This window comes from Loxodonta africana, chromosome 21 (assembly GCF_030014295.1).
Source record: "Loxodonta africana isolate mLoxAfr1 chromosome 21, mLoxAfr1.hap2, whole genome shotgun sequence".
In the NCBI taxonomy this organism is placed as follows: domain Eukaryota; kingdom Metazoa; phylum Chordata; class Mammalia; order Proboscidea; family Elephantidae; genus Loxodonta; species Loxodonta africana.
The window spans coordinates 30,670,413-30,685,329 of record NC_087362.1 but is presented as its reverse complement, the minus strand read 5'-3'; the positions used below and the strand labels follow the sequence as shown (position 1 = coordinate 30,685,329).

At 48.2% G+C, this 14,917-nt stretch overlaps 1 protein-coding gene across 1 annotated transcript in view; it reads right to left on the bottom strand.

Moving 5' to 3' along the window:
* Positions 1-14,917, bottom strand: part of CA5A (carbonic anhydrase 5A) — a 49,115-nt gene that overhangs the window by 14,138 nt on the left and 20,060 nt on the right. Inside the window, exon 3 of the mRNA XM_003418066.4 lies at positions 10,861-11,058. Within this exon, the coding sequence (XP_003418114.2) occupies positions 10,861-11,058 (198 nt within the window). The remainder of the gene's footprint in view (positions 1-10,860; positions 11,059-14,917) is intronic.

The window sequence follows — 14,917 nt, the reverse complement described above, 5'->3', positions numbered from 1 at the left end:
AAAAAAAAAAAATGAGACCAAAGTGACAATAGTAACGCCAAAAGTTAGATAAGTTTCGGGGGCAGTGAGTCTAAATTAATGGTGGCGAAACAACAAGAATGTTGACACAATGTGAAGAATGTAACCGATGTCACCAAACAATATGTGCAGAAATTGTTAAATGGGAGCATGTTTTGATGTGCATGTTTTCACACACACACACACACAAAGGTAGCTTTTGTCTCAACTAGCTTTGCAATAGGCAAACAAAAATAAGTTGGCCTGGCAAGCTTTAGTTTTCCTAGGGGACGAGTGAGTAGGGAGCTCTGTGTCTAGCTGGGTTCTCTGGAACAAGAAAGTGCCCGAGGATAGTTGGTTGGGCTAGAGTGGACCGCAGCGGTGAGTCGGTAGACACATGCCTGGAATCTGGGATGTTGGCCACCTCAGGTCTTTCATCCTTTAAAGCTTGCTTGTGCATCTTAGGAAGGAAGAAGAAAGAGCCCCTTAAAAAGCCCAGCCTTTTTACTCAGAGCTCCAGGAGGCCCATGAGTACAGTCTATAGGGAGTATCTTCTCTATAAAATCAGACAGACATGGTGGGAGCCCTTGGCAAGCCAGGAAGGGAAGAATTTCACTATAACGTGCCTTCAAATTCAGACCTAAATAGCAAAGACAGCCCAGGAGCAAAATGAAAGTGAATTCATTTAAAAACTGGAAAACAACATGTGTTGCTCTCTCTGTGGACAACACAGCAAGGTGGTTAGGATTGTGATCTGGGGTTAGCCACCTGGGTTCAGATCTCACACTGAGATCTCAATCTAATTACTCGACCTCTCCCAACCGTGGTTTCCACATCTGTAAAATGGGGATGACCCTAGTACCTCCTCAATAGGGTCATTGTAAGAATTAAGTCACATGGGAAATACAAAGTTCTTAGCCCAACGTCTGGCATGCAGGAAGCACACACGCGCACACACACACACACAAGTAGCCGTTGACCTGTCTCTGTTACAGACGAAATGGCTGGTTAAGGAATAATGGCTGTCATCGATCCCTATCTCGGACGTTCTGGGTCCTGTGCCCTGACACCCACTCACCCACGTAATCACCAGTGCCCGGCACAAGTTGAACACTTAGTCCATGTTATGAGAGCCATTATCTGGCAAGCTAGCAGCTATTGAGCTCCTGGTGCCTGCCAGCAATTGTGCAAAGAACTTTCTGTTCCCCATGTGATCCGGATGCTGAAGACCCTGCAGGGCAGGTCCTGTGAACCCAAGTCTGACCTGAGGAACTGAAACAAGACTCAGAGAGGGTATATCGGCCGCCCCAGTTTACTGCGTGACCCTCAACCCAGTTCCGCCCTATGACCCAGCCCTCAGCGGCTTTCAGAGCAAGGTTCAAGCCCAGTTCAGCTACATTTCTTGCCATTTAACTTAGGAACCCAAATTAAAGCTGTAGCCCTGAATCAGATACTCTCGAAGTGATTTTTTTTTTTTAATAAGATTTTATTGTGTTTTTGGTGAAGGTTTACACAGTAGTTTAGGTTCCCATCCAACAATTTCTATGCAGATCGTTTAGTGACATGAATTACGTTCTTCATAATGTGTGATCATTCTCAGTATTTCCATTCTGGTTGTTCTGTTTCATGAAGTGAGTTTTTCAGAGTGATAATACAGTGCCAGGGTAATTCTCTTTAATTAAATACAAATAAATGAAAGGCAAGACCAATTTGTCAGGAGGTGGCCTTTAGCTGCGCAGCCTCACCCCCCAGAATCTGCTGCTCGGGGAGTTGTTCCTGGAATGGCAGCTACAGCCGTCTGGAGCAGGTGCACCGGAACCATCTCATCGAGATATAATTGGGCAATTGCATCAGAGAGCTCCAGGCCCTCCAAATAGCCCGGGAGCAGGTGACGTCCAGGCCGACTGCCGGCCCCAGATGATACTGTCTCTGCTCTTTGACAACAGATGCTGGTAATAACCATCTATTTGTAGTTCAGGGATTTTATAGGATAAGCGAGCTTTTGGCAAGCATGGTGGTTTTAAGGCTTAAAATAAGTACGACAGACGTTAGAGATGTAGTAACGGCAATCGACTCAACAGCAATTTTTTTTTTTTTTAATCTTTATGGAAACAGATCGCCAGGCCTTTCTCCTGTGGAGCCACTGGGTAGGTTTGAACCACCAACCTTTTGATTAGCAGCTGAGCTTTTAACCATTGCACCACCAGGGCTCCTCCTGCAACGAATGGTAGTCACTTCTTATTATTACTGGCATAGTTATCTTTATTATTAGGGTATTATCGGCATCACTGTCACAATCGTCATCATCAACACAGATTTACAAGGTGACCTGAAATAGCCACTATTTCTGCCAAAATAGGACCTGAATGTAGACATTGAAGGATAAATATCCCTCAAGAAAGTGTCCACCGGAAGGGGCTTTGTCAGCCATGGAAGCATAAAAGAAGAAAAATCATTCATTCATTCAATAAATATTTATTGAGCACTCTTATGGACTGAATTGTGTCCCCCCAAAAAAGATATGTTGAAGTCCTAACCCCTGTACCCGTGAACATGACCCTGTTTGGAAATAGGGTCTTTGAAGATGTGATCAGTTAGCATGCGGTCATACTGGAGTAGGGTGGGTCCTAATCCTCTATGACTGGTGTCCTTATAAAAGAGGAGAAACACAGAGAAGGGACACCATGTGACGCTGCAGCTGCAAGCCAAGGAACACCTGGAGCCACCAGGAGCTGGGAGAGAGGCAGGAACAGATCCTCCCTCAGAGCCTCGGAAGGAATCAATTTGGCTGACACCCTGATTTCTGACTCCTAGCCTCCAAAACTGAGACAATACAGCTCTGTTCTTACAAGCCACTTGGTTTGTGGTGTTTTGTTATTGCTGGCCCAAGACACTAACACAGTACCGACTATGCCACACTGAGTCAGGTACAGGGCTGGAGAGAGAATGACAAGACACAGTACTGCCCTCATGGAGCTTGGGATCTATTGAGGCAGGTGGACTGTAAGTGAGTCAAGAGCTGAAATTCAGGGCTGTCAATGTTATGAGGGAAGAATGGGGTGCTTGGGGTACTTAAACTGGAGCAGAACATGAAGAAGGCCCACCTTGAGGAAGTGATAGTTCACCTGAGCCCTAAAGAACGAGCGAGTTTAAATTTGCCAGGTGGAGACAAAGAAGGTTCCAGGTGGAAAGAGACAGTATGTGGAAAGGAGCAGAGTGACAGCCAGCTGCTGGAACAGAGTGAAGTTCCGAGTGGCTGGAGCTGAGGCTGTGTGCAGGGGAGATGACTGGTCTCCAGGGGGGAGCCCCCCGCCCCGGGTGCTTCCAGGCAGGAGTCAGCTTCCTTGGCTCGTAGCCTAAGATCCCCTGCTGATGAACAAAGTCTGAAAATGTAAACATCACATCAGCCTGCACGCTCCATTGCTCGTGGAGCAAATGTTGATTGACGTCTGTGGTGGACGTCATTGCAGACGTTCCCTCTCAGGGACTGTGTCTCAGTTGGGGTCTCTGGACGCAGGGAATAATTACCAAGTGTTATGGGGAGGAAAACAAGCTGTTCTGGGCCCCACTTTATAAATGTGCATGACTAAAAACTGACTTTAATGTTGGAGGGACCATTGACACGCGGCCACAGAGGTCTTCATCTCCAATTCTGTCCTTTGTGAAGATGACCTTCCAGGAAGGCTTTGGGGAAGTTCTGGAGGTGCCACCATCGTTCCTGCTTTAGCTGACTGACCAGGTCACACAAACACAACCGTTCCTCCACAGTCAGAGAGGCTAGATTTCAGGCTGGCCAGCAGCTGTGTCTTCGCTTCTCTGTGCTCCCTCTAGTGGAAAACACTGCAAAGAGCACACAGCCTGTGCCTCATTTTGGTTATTTTTAATGAACAACAGTTGATTGAATGGTTCATTTCCTCTACATGATACTAAGTACCTCACACGTGATATCTTGTTTTAATTCCCCAACACTGTGGAATCAGTGTTCAGATCTTCCACTCACAGAGGAGGAGACCGAGGGTCAGAGAGGTGACGTGCTCATGGTCACCTGACTGATAAGCAGAGGAACCAGGACTCACACTTTTCTTTCTGGCTCCAGAGCTCACCACCACACTGTTTTCTCTCCCTACACCCTCAAGGAATAAGCTGAGCTGCTGCTTGGCTGTTGGAGTGTTGCTGCAGGACCCTGCTCTCCCCAAGGGGGTTCTAGACTGCAGGACAGAGAGGCATTTTGTCGCCTCCTTGTCTGTTCATTCCATTCAGCAAAGTGGGTAGCAAGAGGTGGGCTGAGGGGCAGAATAACAGGGCATCCAATAATCCCTGGAGTCGTCAACCCATGCTTATCAACCTCTACTGGCAGCCAGACCAGTCTACACCTGGCTTCTGTCCCGTGGATGGCAAGGAGGAAGTCCAGTTTGGAAAGAGCCTTGGATTTGAATGTTGGGATGTCTCTTAACTGCCTCAAGCCAGGTCCTCTTCTGAAAAATGGAAATAGTTTACCTGTCTTTTGGGGTTATTGTGAGAATAAATGAGGTAGAAACCTGATTCAAGCAATAATTTGGCACACAACAAGCACTAAGTAGATGGCTGCTGATGACCTGTAGCAGTAGCAATAGTCATAGTAGTGGTAGTAGTAGTAGTAGTGGTAATAGTAATGGCAAGAGTAGCAGTACAGTAAAACCTGTCATTGCCAGAACTTGTATAAGACAGAAACGTGTCAGAGAATGAAAACTCAAATATTTTCCACTAATAGGGAGTGATAGAAAAGTGGTAAGGCTGCACCCTGTCAAAAGGCGGAAACCTTGTGAGACTCAGAGAAACAAGGCAGTCAAATTGAGTTCTGGCTCTCACATGTTTCATTGTAATAGCAGTAGTAGCAATAGTAGTAGTAGTGGCAGTGGTAATAGTAATAGTAGTAGTAATGTGGTGGTAGTAATAGTGGTAATAGTAGTAGTAGTAGTAGCAAAAGGAGTGGTGGCAGTGGTAGTAGCAGTAGTAATAGTAGTAGCAGCACCAGCAGTAACAAAAGTAGTAGTGGCAGTAGTAATAGTGGTAGTGGTAGTGGTAGTAATAGCGGTAGCAGCGGCATAGTAACAGTAACAGTAGTAGCGGCAGTGGTAGTGATAATGGTAACCGTAGTAGCAGCAGCAGTTAACAGTAGCGGTTGCGGCAGTGGTAGGAGCGGTAGTGGTAGTAATAGCGGTAGCAGCGGCAGTAACAGCGGTAGTTGTGGCGGTGGCAGTAGCAATAGGAGCAGTGGTATAGCGGTAATAGTAGGAGTAGTGGTAATAGCATCAGCAATAGTGGTACTGGTGGCAGTGGTAGTAGTAGTAGCAGCAGTAGTGGTGGTGGCAGTGATACAAAAAAAAAAACCAAGAACCAAACCCCGTGCCGTGGAGTCGATTCCAACTCCTATAGGAGGTAGTAATAGTGGCAGCAGCAGCAGCAGCAGCAGCAGTAGCGGCAGCGGTATTAGTTGTTGTGTGCCATTGAGTCAAGCCCAACTCATAACGGCCCTGGAGGACAGAGCAGAACTGCCCCATAGAATTTCCTAGGCTGAAATCTTTATGAGAGCAGGTCGCAAGGTCTTTTCTCTCACAGAGCAGCTGGTGAGTTCAAATGGCCGACCTTTGGGTTAGCAGCTGAGCGCTTTACCCATTGCCCCACCAGGTCGCTTGTGGTAGTGGTAGTGGTACTGTGATTGCTGCAGTAGTAGTGGTAGAAATATTGGCAGTGGTAATAGTAGTAGTAGCGGTAATAGCAGTAGCGGTAATAGTAGTAGTAGCAGTAATAGTAGTAGTAGCGGTAATAGTCGTAGTAGCGGTAATAGCAGCAGCGGTAATAGTAGTAGCGGTAGTAGTAGTAGCGGTAATAGTAGTAGTAGCGGTAATAGTAGTAGTAGCAGTAATAGCAGCAGCGGTAATAGTAGTAGTAGTGGTAATGGCAGTAGCGGTAATAGTACTAGTGGTAAAAAACCAAACCCATTGCTGTCAAGTTGATTCTGATTCCCAGTGGCCCTATCGGACAGAGTAGAACTGCCCCATAGGGTTTCCAAGGAGCGCCTGGTGGATTCAAACTGCCAGCTTTTTGGTTCGCAGCCTGAGCTCTTAGCCAGTGCACCACCAGGGTTTCTAGTAGTAGTGGTAGGATAATAGTAGTAGTATTAATAGTGGCAGTAACGGCAGTGACAGTAGTGGCAGTAATAGTGCCAGTTGCAGTACTAGTACTGGTAGTATAATAGTGGCAGTAGCAGCAGCAGTAGTAGTAGTGGCAGTGGTAGTATAGTAGTAGTGGCAGTGGTAGTATAGTAGTAGTGGTAGTAATAGTGGCAGTAGCGGCAGTAGCCCTAATCATGGTAGTAGCAGCAGCGGTAACGGTAGTAGCAGTAGTCCTAGTAGTAGTAGTGACAGTGGTAGCATAATAGTGGCAGTAGCGGCCTCGGCAGCCGATCAGGAGCTGGTTCATAGTATACAGGGCGTATTCCTGAGGAGCAGAAAGCTGCCTTGCAGCCAGAACCTTGACCTGCAACCACACCTTTCTCAGGAAGGCTGTTGCGTAGGTGGAAACAACTCATTCCATTCCTGAGTGAAATGATCACTTGTTTCCACATCTGGAATCGAGGCACTCTCGCCAAGTGAGGTGGTTTATGGGCTGGACAGTGGGCGTCCGTTTGGACCCGGCTTCCATTTTCCTTCATCACCTCCACCTCCCCTCTCTCCGGCTCCCGTCCTGTGAAGCCTTTTCTCTCCCACCATACCTTCCCCCCGCCTTTCCCTTGGCCTCCTCTGCCATCACCATTCCTGGGAAAGAGCCCACGGCCTCCTCCGTTATTTGAGTCACTGGCCAGCACTAATCTTCAAGGGCATTCGCCCAGCTCCTCCTTGGAAAACTACGTGGAAGCACCAAGGCTGGTGGAAAACTCTCTGGGCCACCGTTCAGTTTCACTTGGAGTTTCTGGCACTCACCTGTCGGTGGAGCCCCAAGCCTAAGCAGTCACATTTCATCCAAATCACTTCCACACCATGCACCTTCTTCCTTCACTTCCTTTCTTGGTCATGAGGCGTTGCCTCTCGTTCTACTCAGGGTTTTAATTTATGGGAGCATCTCACTATTCCCATTTTCACGTTAAAAAAAAAATTCTTTTTAGTGCTATTTGTCTTTCCCCTGCATTTTCCATTTCCTTTGCTCCCAGTGGCTCCCAATTTCCAGATGGAGATGGAGGGGGGGCACTGAATGAAAAGGACGGGAAATCTGAAAAGTCGGGGAGCAAGAGCCTGGAAAAGGAGCTATAGTGGTGGGGTGGGGGGGCGGCACGTGAAATTGAGTAGGAGAGAAAGAAGAAAACCGGGTATTGGGGAAAATGACTAGTAAACTAAAACCAGATTGGCCTGTGTGAACCAGAGTCATGGGAGAATTGTTGTTGTTGTTGTTGTTGTTAGGTGCCATATAGTCTGTTCCGACTCATAGCGACCCCATGCTCAACAGAACGAAACACTGCCCGGTCCTGAGCCATCCTCACAATCGTTGTTATGCTCGAGCTCATTGCTGCAGCCACTGTGTTAGTCCACCTCATTGAGGGTCTTCCCCTTTTCCACTGACCCTGTACTCTGCCAAGCATGATGTCCTTCTCCAGGGACTGATCCCTCCTGACAACATGTCCAAAGTATGTAAGACACAGTCTCGCCGTCCTTGCTTCTAAGGAGCATTCTGGTTGTACTTCTAAAACAGATTTTTTTGTTCTTCTGGCAGTCCACGGTATATTCAATATTCTTCGCCAACAGCACAATTCAAAGGCGTCAACTCTTCTTCGGTCAACAAGGACTTCTCATTCAGCTTCCGTTCTCACTTCTGGGAACAGCGCCCCCTGCTTTCCTTTGAGGAATTACCCTTTCCTCTACTCTCTTTCCACACCTCACTCCAGGGGCAGGGTCATCTTCAGGTTGGCCAGTCAGAGTCACTGTGATTGGCTCAGCAAAGACAAATGACCAACACTGGGCCAATGAGAGCCTGCCATGGGACTGTTGCTGGCCTTGCTGGCAAAGAGGCTCTTTCTCTTGGAGTTGCATGGGGCATTCCAGATACCAGCTGAAGGCTGCCTTGAAAGCTGGCTTCTCTAAGGGGAGCAGTCTCAGGCCTGCTGTGTTAACTTTTTTTCTGCACAGGCACCCTCTAGGTGGAAGGGTCAATCCAGGAAGACCTCCTGGAGGAGATGACATTCTACCTGAGACCTCAAGGATGAGAAGCAGCCAACCAAGCAGGGCAGAGGAAGAGCATTCCAGGCAGAGAATAAAAAAGGCCCAGAAGGAGTAGAAGGCCAGTCAGGTGGTGAATGCAGGGTTGGTGGTTACAGGGTGGAGGGAGGAAGCTGGAGTAAGCACAAAGGGCGGGCACTGGGATTTAGCACTAAGTGCTCCGGAAGCTATGTAAGACTTTAATGGGATGTGGTTGTAGAATGACAGCCCCTCAAAGACATCCATGTCCTAATCCTTGGGGTCTGTCAGTCTGTGATTGCAAAGGGGACTTTGCAGATGGAGTGAAGTTAAGGTTCTGAGCTGGGAAATGATCCTGGATTATTCACGTGCCCCAATGTGCCCCAAGGTCCTAATGAGTGAAAGAGAGAGGTGGAAAAATCAGAGTCAGAGAAGGAGATGCACTGAAGGGAGCAGAGGTTGGAGAGATCCGATGTGAGCAGGACTGACCTGCCATTGCTACTTTGCAGATGGAGGAGGGGCCGCAAGCCGAGGAATCTGGGTGCCTCTAGAAACTGGACAAGATAAAACAACAGACTTCCTCCTGGAAGTTCCAGAAGGAACAAGCCTTGCCTACATACTGATTTCAGCTCCATAAGACTCATTCTGTACTTCTAACCTTTAGAAACTTAAAAGATAATAAATTTGTATTGTTTTAAACCACTAAGTTTGTGGGAGGAGTCTCTGGGTGATACAGTTAAGCATTCTGCTCCTAACCAAAAGGTTGGTGGTTCAAATCCACCCAGAGGCACTGAGAAGAAAGGCCTGGCAATCTACCTCTGAAAGGTCACAACCATGGGAACCCTATGGAGCAATTCTACTATGACACACATCAGCTTGTCATGAGTCGGAGTCAGCTCAACAGCAGCTTTTTTTTAATTCAACTTGCTGATATTTTGCTTGGGATTCTTGTACATTTATTCTATATTCACTGTGAGATTCATCCACACGGAGATGGAAAAGTGCCACAGGGTGGGCCACACTGGCTGGCAGACCGGGAGTGCTTAGTTGGTGCAGTGTGCAGGTGTACACACGTGAGCATGTGCAGGTATGTGCATGCACTATACAGATGTGTGCTTGTATGCTTGTGCACCTGTACGTGTGCACATACGTGAGCGTGTGTGTGTGCACTGTGTGTGTGTATAAGTTGAAGGCAGGGTATGAGAAGGGAAGGAACAGCCAAGGCCCTCTCTTTGTTCTCTTGCCCAGGGCCGTGCATATTGGGAGTAGGCCTGCTAAGGTGTCTGCTTGTATTTTCATCCTTGCGAATTCTGAGTAACTTCACCGCTACTTTGAAGGGCTACAAAGCCCCACACCTCACTTGTAGTGGAAATCATAGTAATAATAAAAAAAAAAATAATAGGGCTGGTCAAATCCAGCAGAGTACTAAAAGTGCTTTGCTGTGACTAGCTGGGTCAGTTCTAGGAATGCAAAGCTGGTTTGGTATCAGGACATCTGAGGCCATGGGGATACTGAAGGCCATGAAGTTTTTGATGACATCGACCGGTGCTAAAAACACCGAAGAGCTTCCAGCAGCCAGCTATTGTTCCCAGGGAACCGTTAAATGCAAGGGGGATAGATGAGGAGGGTCAGCCTGACACTTCTGAGGATTCATGGGAGGAAGTATGGGATGATAGTCCCAAGCCTTGGGCAGAGAGCAGCTGGGGCTCCGTGCTGGCCACGACTCCCGGCCCCCCAGCTGGCCGCCACTGCCTGATTCCCAAACAGCTGGCTCCCTGCTCTCACCCTCACCCCTCCACCCGGCCTATCCTCCTGGCAGCCCCTGGGGGAGCCCTCCAAACATCAGCCAAGCCACGCTCCTGCTCACACCTGTGGCCGCCTCAGGTGAAAACCAACGAGGTTGCTGTCTGCGAACATCCTGTCCTGTCATCACCCCGAACCCTTCCTCCTTTCTTTTCACGCCTCTGCTTAAATTATCCACATCGGGCGAATGAATGTAGGTGATCATCACCATCATTTTAGAAATGACTAGCACTCTCCCTGGCTCCCTGTTGGCCTTTGTATGTCCTCACCTCAGTGAGTCTCTGTTCCTTGCCTCCTGTTATGGGTTGAGTTGTGCTCCCCACAAAAGTCATATTGAAGTCCTAACCCTGGTACCTGTGAATGTGACCTTATTTGGAAATGGGGTCTTTGCAGATGTAACTGGTTAAGTTAACATGAGTCCATCCTGGATTTAGGGTGGGCCCTGATCCAGTGTGACTGGTGTCCTTAAAAAAGAGAAGAGACACAGAGATGCAGAGGAAACACCCATGTGAAGACAGAGGTAGCGATTGGAGTGATGCGGCCACAGGCCAAGGAATACCTGGGGCCACAAAAAGCTGGAAAAGACAAGACAGGACCCTCCCCTAGAGCTTCCAAGGAAAGCATAACCCTTGATTTCAGACTTGTGGCCTTGATTCTAGAACTGTCAGAGGATAAGTTTCTGTTGTTTTAAGCCCTCCAGTTTGTGGTACTGTGTTACGGCAGCCCCAGGAGACTAATACAGCACCCAAACAGCACAAGTAAAGGCGCACCCCCTTTCTCCAGTCGAGTCCATGACTGCACTCCCAGGGTGCAACAGGAGAAAGGAAAGGCCCACACCCCAAGTCAGGCTCACCTGAGCCCTCAGTGGAGTCGTCGAATTCCACCTGGAAGAAGTAGCCAGTGTTCCAGACATAGAGGCAGGCCGCCGCGTCATAGGACACCCTGAGAGGCTGCAGCTGGGGGTCATAGATGCTGTCCCTCCACTTGATGTCAACAGGAGACTGCCGGGTGCCCCCTAGCATGGAGAGGGGGCCCTTCCAGAGGGGGTGCGCTGGGGGCAGAGAGAAGGAGACCTGGCTGATGTACCGAGCACCACCACGGGTCTCAGACGGAGGTGCAGAAGCTGTGGCAACACGAGACCCCAGAGAGCCAGCACATAGAATACAACCCTCGGGTGTGTCTTCTTCCAGGTGCTCACCTCTGGCCACCAGACCCCGTAGCCGCTGAGCTCACCGTGCGAGATGTCCTGGCTCTCTCCTCCTGGACCTTTCCTGAGATATGGGCTTATTGTCCACCCCGCACAGGGTTGTGTTGTCTTTGACATCTCTGTTGTTCTTGTCACTGAGTGTGGCCTCAGGGGCTCCATGTCAGTGTTGACCCCCGCAAGGCCCAGGGACAGGGGGCAGGCTGATGAAGGTGGGCACTTCACGGCAGGGCAGGTAGGATAGTTAGCCAGGGGCTGGGTGCCTTAGGCTGGTGGCATGCAAAGGTGAGGGAATGTCAGCGGGGAGACAGGGGAGGCTGGTTAACTGTTCCTTGGAAATGATCTCAAACTTGTCTTCATCAGGCTGTAAATCACATCTGAACAATAGGGGTGCCATTGGAGCGGCTTTGGAGTGTTGTTCTTCAACAGAACAAAACCAAACCTGTTTCGGACCAGTTGATTCTGGCTCACAGCAACCCTATAGGACAGAGTAGAACTGCCCCATGGGGTTTCCAAGGCTGTAATCTTTACAGAAACAGACTGCCACAACTTTCTCCCATGGAGTGGCTGGTGGATTCGAACTGCCCACCTCTCAGTTGGCAGCCCAGCTCTTTCTGAACCACTGCACCACTAGGGCTCCACCTCCTACAGGGAGGTAGTGAAACTCCAGCAGCAAGAAAATGAATGGAATGGTCCCTCGTCCCTTTTCATAAGGTTTCATTTCAAAATGCCTTGTGTGTGATTTTGCAATTAAGATACGCTAATTGGAACCATTTCGGAAAATACAGAAAAGCTTGTAGGTGAACAAGAACCTGGTCTGTAGCGGTAGTACCATGGGGTGCCCAGCGCTAACCCTCAGGTATGTATTCTTCCAGACTGTTGTCTATGTAAGTATCCTTATACCAGAAGAGACCTAGATTTTATTTTTTAATGAACTAGAATTCAGCTCTGTGTATTACCATGTAGGTACCTTCTTCATTTAGCACTATGTCGTGAACTCATTTCGCCAATGAATATCGATATACAGAATTCTTTTTAATGGCAGTACATTTTGTATTCCAGTGCCCCACTTTTTAAAACTAATTCTTGAATGGTGGATATTTAGATTATTCCTAACTTTTTTCAATTTTAAACAGTGCTCTGTTGAACTTTGTAGTACTTCTCTGGGCACTTGAGTATTTTCTTTCTGATAAATTCCTAACCACAAAACTGTTGTGTCCAAGGGTGTGCCCAGTAGAATTCTAGAACACCAGGAGAAATGAGGGAGAGCAGTGTTGAGAAGTTGAAATGCCTCCTTTTCCTCCTACCCTGAGAGCCTAATGTCTAATGTATTCCTGTATTTTTGTTCTTTAATGGAGTTGATAAATCTTTTTAGGGGATGTTGTTTAATAAGTAAACCCTCAGTGGTTGGTAGAACGTATAACCCATTGCCATGGAGTCAATTTCGACTCATCATGACCCTATAGGACAGAGTAGAACTGCCCCATAGGGTTTCCAAGGCTGTAATCTTTATGGGAGCAGATCGCCAGGTCTTTCTTCCACAGAGCGGCTGGTGCGTTTGAACTGCCAACCTTTTGGTTACCAGCTGAGTGCTTAATCACTGCACCACCAGGGCTCCTAATATATTAATAGGCAGTTATAAACACCCCAGGTCTGGAGAGAGAAATGAACTAGAGGTATAAGCTGGGGTGTTATAAACATAATTGGAACTCTACCCACTGAGTTGATTCCAACTTATAGCAACCCTATAGGACAGAGTAGAACTGCCCCGTAGTGTTTCCAAGGACATAATCTTTACAGAAGCAGATTGCCATAACTTTCTCCTATGGAGCTGCTGGTGGATTCAAACTGCCAACCTTTTGGTTAGCAGCCAAGTGCTTAACCACTGTACCACCAGGGCTCCTTAGTAGAATGTATAATACACTTCAAGGTTAAAAATCAATGTAAAAGTGGCAGAACGTTAGCGTTGGAAGGGATCAGAGAGCTTGCCTGTAGTTCCCAGGCACTAGTCTACAGACCAGTGCTGTAGTGAAAAATGAAAACGAGTGCCATACAGTGACTTTTCCATAAAGCTACATGTATCTCATTGAGAGCCACAGAGGTCACAAGGGGAGTGACACTACAGTTTTGAGAAAGTGGGTACAAAACTCTAGGTTCCTGCAAGATAAAGTCATTTGCTCCCTAAAGGCAAGGCACTTGGGTCTGCCCATGCTTCGTGTTTTGCCCTGCCCCACACGACACAAAAAATAGAAAAAAACCTGAGTTGTCTGAGGATTGTTGGTCATGTTGCACCAGTGACAAAACATGGTCGAGATATGGAGGTATCATTGGCACAGCTCAACCCCCACTCCCCACTGTGGTTGCCGGGATAGAGAGCTCATGGGGCCACAGAGACTGGGGTTCAAGTTCTAGCCCTGCCTCTGCCAATGAACCTCTCGAGCAAGGCACGTGACTTCTCTGCACCTCCCTTTCCTTACCAGTAAGATGGGCACGATTGCACCTATCCTTTGGGGTCACAGTGGGGATTAGCCACATGGGTGCCAAGTACCTGACACTTAGTAGGTGCCCGAGAATTAGTACGGCTATGGGGGCCACATAGGTCCCCGATGGCAGCTAGACAGGCAGCTCAAGGCTTGGGAGCAAGGTTTCCTCTCTGCGAGTTCACCAGGACTGCAGGACTTAGCTCTGACACTCACAACCTGAGTTGCTGGGCAAGTTACTGAACCCCCCTGGAGCCTCAGTTTCCTCATCCGAAGAATGAGAACAATAATGTACATCTCCATGGGCTTGCTGAGAAGATTAGATGAGGTCCATTGCACCTGGGAAGCACCTGGAATGCCTCCATGTGCGTAGTAGACCTGGAAGACACATCTGTTCTTTTCCCGCAGACAGTATGGCAAAGACTGTGAATCACACAAACCTCGTTACAATACCCTAAAACATGGCTGAATCTACTCAGGAACTAGCTCCCTGAAGTGTTCTGCGGATATACCCAGTGTCCTGACTGGTTGTCCTCCTTGACATGATGGATGACGAGGGACTCGGGACCCAGCCTCGCTGGTCTGAGACACCGCAATGGGGCCCTTTGTTTGAGTGCCTTTGGTCCCAGCTTCTGTTTTCCTTCAGGATTAGACCAGGAGTCCTGGGCTCCATTGTCTATCCTCTCCAAAAAGCCCTCTGAACCAGCCCAACCCACAAGGACATTGATCCTCCTTGACTGGGAAAGCAAAACCTCCCGAAGACCGTACACCTTCACAGAGCACTGGCGCATCCGGTCCTCCCTGTTGGGATGTTGGTACTTAACACAGCTGCACAGAGCTTGCTTGAAATGCCATGGAGGAGGCCACCTCATCTGACCAGGAGACTTAACTTGGTGCCTGTGACTCTCAGAAATGCAAGGGTCAGAAGAGTGGAGATTTTTAGGTCACATTTGACAAACTTCATTAAGGGACTGCAAACAATGAAACATCTGTGTTGAATGGTCTCTGCCACCCAAATGAAAGGATATGCTCGTTGTGACAGGTAGAGAGATGATGTCATGTAAACACTGAGCAGGCTTCAAATATCTACTAATTTCTAACATGTCCCTCTGTGGCCCAGGCTAGTGTGCAGCAAAGCAACTCTTGTGCTAACTACAGCAGTTTCTTTAAGAGAAAGGACAGTGGTGGCTCAGTAGTAGAATCATTGCCTCCCGTGTGGGAGACCG